Below are 11,729 nucleotides of genomic sequence, written 5' to 3'. Positions count from 1 at the left end.
TATTTTTACTGTGGTGTGGAGGGGAGAGCTGGGAGGGGGGGGCGGGCCTCAGGTTTGGGGAGGGGCACCCAGTGTGGATGGCAGTCACCTCCACCCTTCAGCCCTCGCTCCTGCCTGGACCACCCCTCCTCCCCCTCAGAGAGAGGCCTGTTCATGGCCTTGTGGAGCCAACACTCCCCGTGACCCGATGATGAGGGACAAGTGGACACAAGGGAACAAGGTTCTGTGGCCCGACTCGGGGAATCCGAGAGCAGGACCCAGCCTGAGCAGGGCTCCTGGAGACAGGACTGGAGCCCGGACCCCGGGGAGCTGGGTGGCAGGCCCACAGGCGTTCTAGGTGTCGCAGCTGGCGAGCCTCCGCGGATGCATCCCCCCTCCTGGTTCCTTTGGGGGCTTCTTCCTACTTCCTGCTACTGGCTGCCGGCCCCCCCCCCCCCATAGCCTTACCCTGGACGTCTTATCTGGTTGTCCATAGATCCTGTAGGCACTTCCCCATATTCCTGAGAACTGACAGCGTTGGTGTGTGAGGGCCACTTCCAGCTGCCAACATCTGCATGCCTTCGTTCCCGGGCGGCTGCAGTTCCGGGGAGTTAATGCCGACGAGGAGCAGCTGTCATCCCGTGACGATAGGGATTGGTGTGTAAACACCCCAGCTCCCTGCCCTCGGGTGGGGACTTTCCCAAGCCTTCCTCCCCGTCCTGGCGCCCGTGTCAATGTTGTGTCTGCAGCACCAGTAAGTCCCTCCCCACTGAGTCCACAGCTGACACGCAGTAGGTGCTCAGGATGTGGAAATGAATGAATGAATGAATGAGTGCAGAGAATGCCCAGGTTTCCGCCGACCTCTGGCCTCACACCTTGGAGTGAGGGAATGAAGAAGGAATAAACATAAAAGGCTTTGAAACGATTGCAGCCCTTGTAGGTGCAACAATAATGAATAAAGGAAGAGGTACAGTCACGGAGTGCTTTCCGTGGGTTAGAAACTCTGCTGAGAGCCGAAACCGGCTTGGCTCAGTGGATGGAGCGTCGGCCTGCGGACTGAGGGGTCCCGGGTTCGATTCCGGTCAGGGGCGTGTGCCTGGGTTGCGGGCGCATCCCCGGTGGGAGATGTGCAGGAGGCGGCTGATCGATGTTTCTCTCCCATCGATGTTTCTAACTCTCTGTCTCTCTCCCTTCCTCTCTGTGAAAAATCAATAAAATATATTTTTTTAAAAAAAACCTCTGCTGAGGGCTTCTCATGATGGGCTCATTTTACAAAGGGGATAATTATAAACGCTACAGCACTTGAATTCTTACAAGTTTGAAAGAGAAGGAAACTTCCATTTGCAGGTGAGAAAACTGAGGTAAGAGGAGAGAAGCAGCGTAGGGTGGAGGCTCTGGAGTCTCAAGAGCCCTGAGTTCTGAGTTTGAATCCTGTCTCTACCACTTTTTTGCTGTGTGACCTTGGACAGGTTAACCTCTCTGAGCCTCAGCTTCTCACCTGTAATAGGAGATACTCGTATCTCCTTCAAAGATGGTTGTGAGGATGGAGTTTAATGAAACAGCAGACAGAGGGTCCTTCAGTGAGCCTAGTAGGGGCTCAATCCACAAAGCCCAACTCTGCTCCTCGCTGACTGTGCAACCTTGGGCAAGTTGCTTGACCTCTCTGAGCCTCAACTTCCTCTAAAATGGAATGATGGGTAAATGCAACACTTACCTCTTGGACTTGTTGGGAGGATGGGAAGAGCTCAGTGCAGAGACAGTGCCTGCCTCGTGATAAGATCTCTTACTACCTACATGTTAGCAATTCTTACTGATTGAGACGCAGCCAGCTCTTGAATCCATCAAATATTCAGCAAATGTTATCTGACATCTGTTATGGGTTGAATTGTGTTCCCAAAAGGCACTTTGAAGTGCCTATTGAACACAGGGTGTGGACAGAGGTAACCGAGTTACAGGGAGGGCCTGAGGGTGAGCCTGGATCCAGTAGTACAGGCGTCCCTATAAGACGGGAAACCTGGACACGGCGGCAGACACGCACAGAGGAAAGACGACGGAAGACACGGGGAGAAGACAGCCGCGTGGCAGTGATGCCTCTACCCACCAAGGACTGCAGGAGAATTCCAGAAGCTGCAGGAGCCAGGTGAGGATTCTGGCTGGAGCTGTGGGAGACAGAGCAGCCCTGCCCAGGCCTCGATTCCAGCTCCCAGCCCCCAGGACAGTGACACAGTGCGTTTCAGGGCTGGGCATTGACTTGGCCTTCGCTGTGGTAAAATATAACCTACAATTGACCATTTCAGTGGCTGTTAGTGTACAGTTGGGTGGCGTTCAGCACATTCACGTGGTTGTACAATCATGACCCTCCGTCTCCAGAGGGTTTTTCATTTTTGCAAAACTGAAACTCGGCCCCGATAAACACCAGCCCCCCATCCCTCCCTCCTTGCAGCCCCTGGCACCCACCGCTCCACTTCCTGCCTCTGGGACTTAAACTGCCCGAGGACTCTCACGCGAGTGCGATGACGTGGCGCTTGTCCTGGCATCTGGCTTGTTACCCTCAGCGTAACGTGTGCCAGTCCATCCATGTCGCAGCGTGGCCCGCATTCCCTTCCATGCTAGGGCTGAGCGGTGCCTCACTGTGTGCACAGAGCACACCTTGTTCAGGCGTCTGGTCAGCGACGGACACTTGTCCTTGGAAATCCGGCAAATTAAAGAGCAGCGTGATGCCAGGGCGTGGGCAGTGCTGGAGAGGGAGCAGCTTGGCTAGCGGGCTGGGGCGTGGGTGCGGGCGCATGTGCGTGTGTGCATGGGGCGCAGGTGTGCACGCACGTGAGTGTGCACGTGTGCGTGCGCGTGCATGTGTGCGCTCACATGCCAGGAGCATAAAAGATGGGGAGAGCTGGTCTCCTCACTCGAACCCCGTCTCCAAGCCCCAGCGCTGTCCCCTCTCCTGCCTGACCTTGGGTCGTCAAGGCACAGAGGGGCCGCAAGGAAGGAGCGTGAAGGCCGTGGAGAGGCCGTGGCGGGGCGGGCAGCAGGGTTTCTCCGAACCTCAGGGGCCTGGGGGCCTGGGAGCACCTCCCCTAAGCACAGCAGGTGCTGGGACAGCCAGCGGCCTTCAGCATGAAGCTCGCTCCCCTCGGCCTGCGCCACCAGGCCCTGTCCCCGCTGGAACTGTCTTCCCAACCTGGCTCCCAGGCTGGTTTCTCCGGACCCAGAGGACTTCTCTTCCCCTGAGCCCTCCGGGTGGTCCAGGCTGCCGCCACCTTCGAGAACAGAGCACAGCACCACACAGATGGCTGGTGAGTGGGTGTTGGATGGATGAAGCTGGATTCTGCCAAACCACCTTCTTGAACTTGAGTTTTTTATCCAGGGCCACTGAGTTTTGCCTCTGTCTGCCTTCCCCCAGGGCTCCTCGGCCCACAGCTGTGAACCCAGCGTGCCCCCAGCCCTGGCAGCCAGACAGCTGATGCATGCAGAGCGCGCATCTCCTTGTCCGGCCGCCTGACCGCCCCCCCTGGCCTGGCCAGATCTGAAAGCTAATGACATTATTGTGCAGACACAATGTCTGTGGGCATTTGCTGACCTGGCCTTTGGTGCGGGCTTAGTCCCCCATTCTCGCCCTGCTTTCCCGGGGGCCGCAGTCTTGGCATGGGCACTCCGGGGGGAGGTATAAAGGCCACTCCCGCCGGCCTGACCTCACAGGCGCGCTCGGGGCTGGTATCGCTGGTAAGAATGCCTCTCTCGCCCTCCTGGCCTTTTCCTCACGTGCTCATCCCGGATGGAGACTGGGAGGCCTGGGTTCGATCCCAGATGCCACTACTTCCTGCCAAGGTGACCTGGGCAAAGGCTGTGGCGCTCTAAGCCTCAGCTCTAGGGCAGCCTGAGACCAGGCAGATAAAGGCAAGGCCTGCAGTGCTGGGGCCCGAGGTCCCCCAGGTGAGAAAGCCGAGGGCCCAGCAGGGTCCTCACTGCTGTCCCTGCCCCCCATGTCCTCCAGGTCATTCTTGCACGGGACAGCCCACCATGGCCTCGGACCACCAGACCCAAGCGGGCAAGCCACAGCCCCTCAACCCCAAGGTAGGTGCCACGTGGGTGCAGGGGGGTGCAGGGGGGCCTGACAGATCTCCTCTACCAGACTCAGTTTCCCTTCTGTAGAGTGGGGTTCGCATCTGCCTCCCCGGGCCTCCCTCTCTCTGCCTCTGCCCCTGCCTGTGCCTCAGTCTCCCCACTTCCATGGGGCGCGAGGGGGCGGGGGGCGCTGATTGTAAAGGCTCCTCCCTGGCCCACGACGGGCAGGTCAGAATCCCAGCACCAGCTTCTGGCTTTGGAGACTTAAGCTTCTTTGCCTTACCACCCCGCACCCCCACACTATTGTCCATGGGGGCCCCTAGGGCCAGGTGGACCCTCGTCCCAGCTAAGAAAGGCCTTGTGAAGGGGAGATGGGGTTTGAGTCGTGGCTCCCACTGCTGTGTGACCCTGGCCGGCCTCTCGGCCTCTCTGAGCCTCGGTTCCCCCATTCATAACATAAAGAGAATTGAATTCACGACACAGGGTGATGGTGAAGAGGCAAAGCACAGACTCAGCCTCACACCTGGCTGCGGTGTCCACCGATGCCAGCTACCGGTAGTGTCTCCTTTGCTTTCTCACCCTCCACGTCCTTATCCCAATGTAAGCTCATCACACCCCAAACCTGCCCCAAACCTCTGCTTCAACTGTCCGCCAGGCTGCTCTGTTTCCCTCTGCACTGGGGCCTGGGCAGGGCGTCCACCCCGGAACTGCCCTCTGTCACCCCATTCTGTCCCTTGAGGGGCTTACTTTCTAGAGGAAAGATGGTCAGTAAACAGACCAGTAACTATATGACTTCAAGGAGTGAGAAGTGTTGCAAAGAAGCATAGAATGCGGGTTCCTGACAGTCGGGGTGCAGGAGGCATGGTGTGACAGCTAAGGTGCTCAGAGAGGGCGTCTCCGAGGAGGTGGCATTCGAACCAAGACCCAGGTCAAGGCAGGGAGCAGCCACATGAAAACCGGGGAGCGGGGCAGGGGGAGAGCATTCCAGGCAGAGGGCATGGCAGGTGCAAAGGCCCAGGGGTCGGAGCGAGCTGGGTGGCTTTGAGGAACAGCAGAAAGGCCGGCGTCACGTGACTTAGAGCAGCTCCGTCCAATCGACATAAAACCAGAGCCCCATAGACGTCATCAGCGGCTTCCGAGTAGCCACGTTCAAAAAGTGCAAAGAGACAGATGAGATGAACCTTCACGCCATATTTTATTAAACCCAATACAGTCTAATGTGAAGTCAATAGGCACATTATGAGGGAGCTGCGTTCCATGATTGTCTTCATACTAAAGCTTACAAACCTGATGTGTATTCTATGCCGATAACACGTCTTCCTTGTAGCTAATGGACAGCGCAGGTGTAAAGGGTGAGAAACGTGTAAAAACTTTAGCGTCCATTTGTCGATAAAGAACCACAACGCCAATAGCTCCTGGGCCCTCTGGGGCCTTTCGAATGAGCGGAAAGGCTGCCACTCCTCGCTCTCTCCACCCCGCCAGCCCTTGTCCCCCAGCCCCTCACTGCCATGCTCTGGACTCTTCTTGGTGACCCTGCGAAATAGGAGCGATCCCCCATTTCCCAGATGGGCAGACTGGGGCTCGGAGCAGTCAAGCTGCTTCCTAGGGGTGCACAGCTGGATGCGGGAGAGGTGGCACCGATGCCCGCGTCTCCTGACCATCTGTCATCGAGTCAGTGACCGCAAAGGTGGAATGGAGCCCTGGAATTTGTCTCTGAGCCCTGGCAGGCCTGCCTTCCCTGGCTTTCTGTGGCTAATCCCCGGCCTGGGAGAGAGGGGCACGTTTACCCAGCCTCTGCTGACTGGGCAGGTTGCACGGCTGCCCTCCTGGAAGGCCGCTTCCCTGAGCCCCCTTCTTCATCCAGAGGCAGCCCCTGGTGAAGTGGCCGGAAAACCCCTGCCCCCTGTTCCCCCCCTTCCTCGGGCCCCAGATGTTCTCTGGAATCATAAAAGGTGGCAGCTGGCCTCCCCTTAGCACGTGGCTCTGAGGCCTTGGGCTGGTGAGAGGACGGGGTGGGGCAAGGGAAGGGAAGTGCTGGGGGGAGGCCCGAGGGAGAGCTGCGAAGCTCTGAGGCGTCAAGCAAGGGCCAGGTACCTGTGGTTCCTGGTGATGCGGGGCTGAGGGTGTGGATGGCGGGGGTCCGAGGCCAGCTCCCCCAGGAGCAGGGGAAACTCCACCCGTGGCTGAGCATCTTGCTGCGCCTACCGTGCCCTGCAGACCCGCCTGGGAGCTCACTGGAAATGCAGACCGGCTGGCTGGGACCCCAGGGAGGAAGCCTGCAGCCTCCTTCGAGGCTCCTGAGTCCCCTCCCCACCCACCGCCCTGCTCTCCCTCTTCTCCGTGGCGACGGGGACTGACTTTGTCCTGCTGTTACAGATCATCATCTTCGAGCAGGAGAACTTCCAGGGCCGCTCGCAGGAGTTCAGCGGGCCCTGCCCCAACCTGAAGGAGACGGGTGTGGACAAGGCCGGCTCCGTGCTGGTGCAGGCTGGACCGTAGGTACCGGGGAGGCTGTCCCGCTCCGGGTGACAGGCTGGGGCAATTGGGGGACCAGGATCTGGGGCCCGGCAGCCTAGTGGGAGGATGTGCGCTTTGGAGTCAGAGAGAGCTGGGTTCAGATCCTGCCTCCACCACTTCTGGACTGGGCGGCTTCCCTCTCGGAGCCTCAGTTTCCCCCTCTGTAAGATGAGGATGGCCATGTCCTTCTGAGGACGAAGGGGCAGGGCTCACGGGAAGAGTCTGACCTCGAGGCAGGGAGTGGGCCACAGTCACGGTCGGGGCCTTTTGAGAACTGCCCGTCTCTGGCTCGGGAATGTCCTCTCAAGGATTGCCTTCCGGGGACACGTGACTAATAGAGGAAAGAGGAGAGTGGGGTAAAGGAGATACCGCTTGGAAATGCCTGGCATGGGGAGGCGGTTCGTTGCCAGGGTGAACCCTGCAGCCTGGAGTCCTGGTGGCTGTTCAGAGTGATCATCTCAGTGGTTAAAGGGAGGGGTGCGCCTGTTTCTTGCTGCTTTTAGAAGAGGATGTGCTCCGTCCGGCCATGTTGCTCTCGGCAGCGGGTCCTTAGGAAGCAGTTGTCGAGAGCTCACCGACACCGTCAGCGTGCGGCATTGGGAAGCGCGCGTCCGCCATGGTGGGAGCATTTACACCAGGGAAATGGGCAAATGCCACCATCAGGACTGGCTGTTCGTCCCAGCATGATGCCCTGGGCCCCCGTGCATGGGCCTGTAGGTCTGTATTTGCTGCCAGGCCGTCTGGCTTATTTCCTGCTTGGTTTCCAGATGGTTGACGTCAGCGTAGCGCTGGGTTCTGGATAACTGAGGTGATTGTGCTCTTGGATTGGCTGTACTTGGACTTGGGCAGGGCTATTATTCCTTGATGAGCTGAGCAGCTGTGAGCTTCTCTCTCTCCCTCTCTCCCTCTCCCCCTCCCTCTCCCCCTCCCCCTCCCTCTCCCCCTCCCCCTCCCTCTCTCCCTCCCCCTCCCTCCCTCCCCCTCCCTCTCTCTCTCCCTCTTCCTCTCCCTTTCCCTCCCCCTTTCCCTCTCCCCCTCCTTCTCCCTCTCCCCCCCTCCCTCCCCCTCTCCCTCCCTCTCCCTCTTCCTCTCCCTCTCCCCCTCCCTCTCCCTCCCCCTCTCCCTCTCCCTCCCCCTCCCTCTCCTTCTCCCTCTCCTTCTCCCCCTCTCCCTCTCCACTGCAGCTGGGTGGGCTACGAACAAGCCAACTGCAAGGGCGAGCAGTTCGTGTTTGAGAAGGGGGAGTACCCCCGCTGGGACTCGTGGACCAGCAGTCGGAGGACGGACTCCCTCAGCTCCCTGAGGCCCATCAAAGTGGTGAGCCCCTGCCCTTCATCCTTCTTCCTCTTTATCGCCTTGGGGTTAGGGGTCTAGGGACCAGATAGAAGCCTTCACCTCCAGCAGTGTGCCCCTTCTGATTGGCAGGGGACGTCCTGGCTGTGTGGCCCTAAAAAAGTCACTTCCCCCTCCCCGAGCCTCAGTTTTCTCCTCTGTAAAATGGGGATATTCGCCTACTGTCCTGAGATTCCATCATGCTTAGTCTGAGAGCTGCACTAACCCCACGGAGCTCCGTTCACAAGACTTCAAGTGGCCCGGGGCGCTGCTCACGTTCTGTTCTGTGTGGACGGCCTTTCCAGGGATGTGTAACTCTTGCCGCAGAGCAGTCGCTCAGGCACCTGTAGCCACTGTAAAGACAGGCGGGACTTCGGGGTGGGTTGTGGTGGAGAGCGGCTCAGCTCTCATTCTTAGCTCAAGCCCGTGTGGCCTGTGGGCCTTTCTCTGGCCCTGATTCTTCCTAGTGTTTGAACTGGGGGTGGACACAGAGCCCAGCAGGGCTCAGCCTCACTCCCCAGCCTTCCCAGCCTTCCCAGCCCTGTCCAGCTCTCCCCAAAGCCTGACAGCAGGCTGGAGAACATTGGCCTCAGCCTTCTGCACACCTGGGTTCCTACGTGGCTCTGGCACTGGCAGCGGTGTGACCTTGGGCAAGTCACTTGGCCTGTCTGAGCCTCAGTTTCCTCATCGGCCGAATGGCACACGTGGTTTTAAGGATTAAAGGAGCAGGAGGACGGGAAGAGACGTGGAGATGAAGGAAAGCCAAATATGTCATGTCACCTAGAGGCACCACAGGGCCGTGTGTGTGTGTGTGTGTGTGTGTGTGTGTGTGTGTAGCTCCTGGCTGGCATTTATTTTAAACAGGGAGTTGAAGCTGTGGGAGGGAAAGTGACATTTCAGAATCAAATATTCCCCGAAGTGTAGACTCTGGAGTGTCCGTTACATGACAATAGGATCTCAACAAACAGCCGCTGTTCCTTGGCAATTGTCACAGACACTCGGGTGGTGGGGTCCTGGCCGAGGCCATGGTGTAGCTGGGGTCAGCAGGGCGTGAGGATGGTGGGAAGGCTCACTCCGGCCCCTGCCCTGCACTGACCCCCCGCTCCCCGTCAGCAGGACAGCCAGGAGCCCAAGATCATCCTCTACGAGAACCCCAACTTCACGGGGAAGAAGATGGAGATCCTCGACGACGACGTGCCCAGCTTCCATGCCCACGGCTACCAGGAGAAGGTGTCCTCCGTGCGGGTGCAGAGCGGCACGTGAGTACCAACCACGCCCGGCTCGCCCCTCGCCAGGAGCCGGGACCCTGGGTCCCAAGTCCTGCCCCGCCCTGAGCGCTGGGGAGCCTGCTCACTCCCCCCTCGGTCCTCGCATCGGAAGCTGGGCGTGGATGCATCGGCCACGTGTGGTGGCTTTCAGCCCTGCAGTCCCACCCAGACCTGCCTTCTGGGCAACACCTTACCTTCGGAGGCGGGAGACCTTGGCCTTAGCCTCAGCCCAAGGTTCCTGTTAGTGGGGAGGCCTGGCCAGGGGGAGGGGGGGACAGAGACAGGGGTGGTAGCAGGAGCCTGGGAATGAGCTGAGTGGTCCTACTGAGCTGTGAGGCAGGGAGCCCATCCCACGCTGGCCCTTTTTTCTTCTTCCCAATTGATTTTAGAGAAAAAGAAAGGAAGAGGGAGGGAGAAAGAGAAACAGCGATGTGTTGTTGCGCTTATTGATGCGTTCATTGGTTGATTCTTGTATGTGCCCTCACCGGGGAGCCGACCCTCACCTTGGCGTATTGGGACAACGCTCTAACCACTGGACTACCCGGCCAGGCAGACCCTGCTGGCCTGACCATGCATGAACTCCTGAGTTGGGTGAAAGGAGTTGTCGTTTCCCGCCATGTTAACCCTCTTTGGCACGTGAAGCTTGGTCACCAGCACTGGGGGGGTTCTCGCTGGGAGACTTTTCGATGTCAGAGGGGCCCACGGTGGGCTCGGGCAGTGGCGTGCTGCGGCCAGCTTGTACCAGCTTGCAAGAGCCGACTGTTAATTTTTCAGAATTTTCATAAGCTGGTGGTTGAATCATTGGCAGTTTGCAATCGGCCATCGTGGGAGCATTTACACCAGGGGAACTGGGAACATGCTATAAATCAAGACTTTGTTCGCCCAAAGGGGGTAGTTTACCATCCCCGACTGGCCTTCTGGGGTCTGTCAGGCTCCTGAAAGAGCGTGGATAGTGCTGTGTTCATGGCCCCTTCACTCACTGTTGATTCATCCACTGGTTCCATTCGCCGAGTGCCACCATGTGCCAGGCCCTGTGTGAGCGGCCTGGCTTCTCCTTGCGGAGCTGACAGTCTAGTCGGGGACAACTGTATGTGATTTAAGAATCACACACATCTGGGCTCCTTCCCTGAGGAAGGGACCCGTGAGCTGAGATCTCAAAAAAGAGCAGGAATTGCAGGGTCCAGAGGGACCCCTGGTGAGCAGGAGGGACTCTGCAGAGGCCAGAGCGGCAGGGGTGCAGGCGCGTGGGGATGGGAGACTGAGGAGCAGAGCTGAGGTGTCCGTGGGGCTGGCCAGGCGGGTCCCTGTGGGCCAGGCTGTGTGACGTTTTCTGGGGAGAAGACGGACTCTATCAGGTCCTGGAAAGAGCGAGTCGCCCCCTCCATGGTGGCAGCTTCAGATGGGCCTCTGCAGCCCTGCCCGGTTCCTCTTGTGGCCTTGCCGCTGGGCTTGGGGTTGGGGTTGGGGTAAGGGGCCTGTCTTGTTCTAATCATCAGTGAACTCAAGATCACTCCTTCCACTGACCCCAGTCTTAGGCCTTCAGGCAAAAGGTGCTTCCTGAGGTAGTGAGCTCCCCATCAGGAGAAGGAAGAAAGCAGAGGCTGGGTGCTACAGGGTGAAACTGGGAGGCTCAGTCTTCAGGAGATGGAGAGATCAGCACAAGCGATCAAGTCCACCGTTTCTATGTGGACAGCTCGCTCTCTCTCGCTCTCTCTCTCTCTCCCCCCGCCCCCCTTCATCTGTTTCTCCTCCTGTCTCCATGTTCCCTCCCGCCTCCGGACCTGCAGGTGGGTCGGCTACCAGTACCCTGGCTACCGCGGGCTGCAGTACCTGCTGGAGAAGGGCGATTACAAGGACAGCAGTGACTTCGGGGCTCCCCACCCCCAGGTGCAGTCTGTGCGCCGCATCCGTGACATGCAGTGGCACCAGCGGGGCGCCTTCCACCCCTCCAACTAATGCCCCCCATTTCCTCCTTCCCAGGGGCCTGGTCTGCTGCCCAGGACCACCCCCCACCCCTTCCCCAGGCCTCTTGGTGAATGAATAAAGTGTGACTTGCAACTGGTCCGCTGCAGTATCTTTTATGCCCAGTGGGACTAGGGTGCTGTGTGTGTGTGTGTGTGTGTGTGTGTGTGTAAGAGAGAGAGAGAGAGAGAGAGAGAGAGAGAGAGAGAGAGAGAGAGAGAGAGAAGCAGAAACTGGGCAAAGGGTAGGACAACAGAGCCCTCATTGAGTCTTACGCCCTGCAGCTACTTGGCTGTGTGACCTTGGGCCCAGAGCCCAACCTCTCTGAGCCTGTTCCTTGCCTGACTTACAGCACCTTTGCCCCTAGTGGCTGGCTTGGCTGGTCACCTGGGCTCCCTCTTAATGTGGTTGCCCCCTGGGGCATGTGGCGGATGCCCCTCCATAGTAATTATTTTAACCATTTTAGCTCATTCAACAGTTCTTCTTTCAGACAAGGAGCAGGCACTTTTTATGCATCATTATTTCCACTGACCCGTCCACCTTCATATGGTTCGTCTCCTCATCAGCTCTCCCCACGAACCCCTCGCCTTCTTTGCACACGTATTG

General features: G+C 58.7%; 1 protein-coding gene across 1 annotated transcript; it reads left to right on the top strand.

Annotated features, from left to right (window-relative positions):
- Positions 1–3,999: 3,999 nt before the first annotated feature.
- On the top strand, positions 4,000–11,117 carry LOC118678638 (beta-crystallin B2). The gene is made up of 5 exons (XM_036354461.1): positions 4,000–4,053; positions 6,421–6,539; positions 7,746–7,878; positions 9,010–9,152; positions 10,949–11,117. Exons 1-5 carry the CDS (start codon positions 4,000–4,002, stop codon positions 11,115–11,117), a joined length of 618 nt encoding a protein of 205 aa, XP_036210354.1.
- The last annotated feature ends 612 nt before the right edge of the window (positions 11,118–11,729 follow it).

This window comes from Myotis myotis, unplaced genomic scaffold, assembly GCF_014108235.1.
Source record: "Myotis myotis isolate mMyoMyo1 unplaced genomic scaffold, mMyoMyo1.p scaffold_m19_p_20, whole genome shotgun sequence".
NCBI classification, from domain to species: domain Eukaryota; kingdom Metazoa; phylum Chordata; class Mammalia; order Chiroptera; family Vespertilionidae; genus Myotis; species Myotis myotis.
The sequence above is the reverse complement of the archived record's forward strand: the minus strand, read 5'-3'. Positions and strand labels throughout refer to the sequence as shown.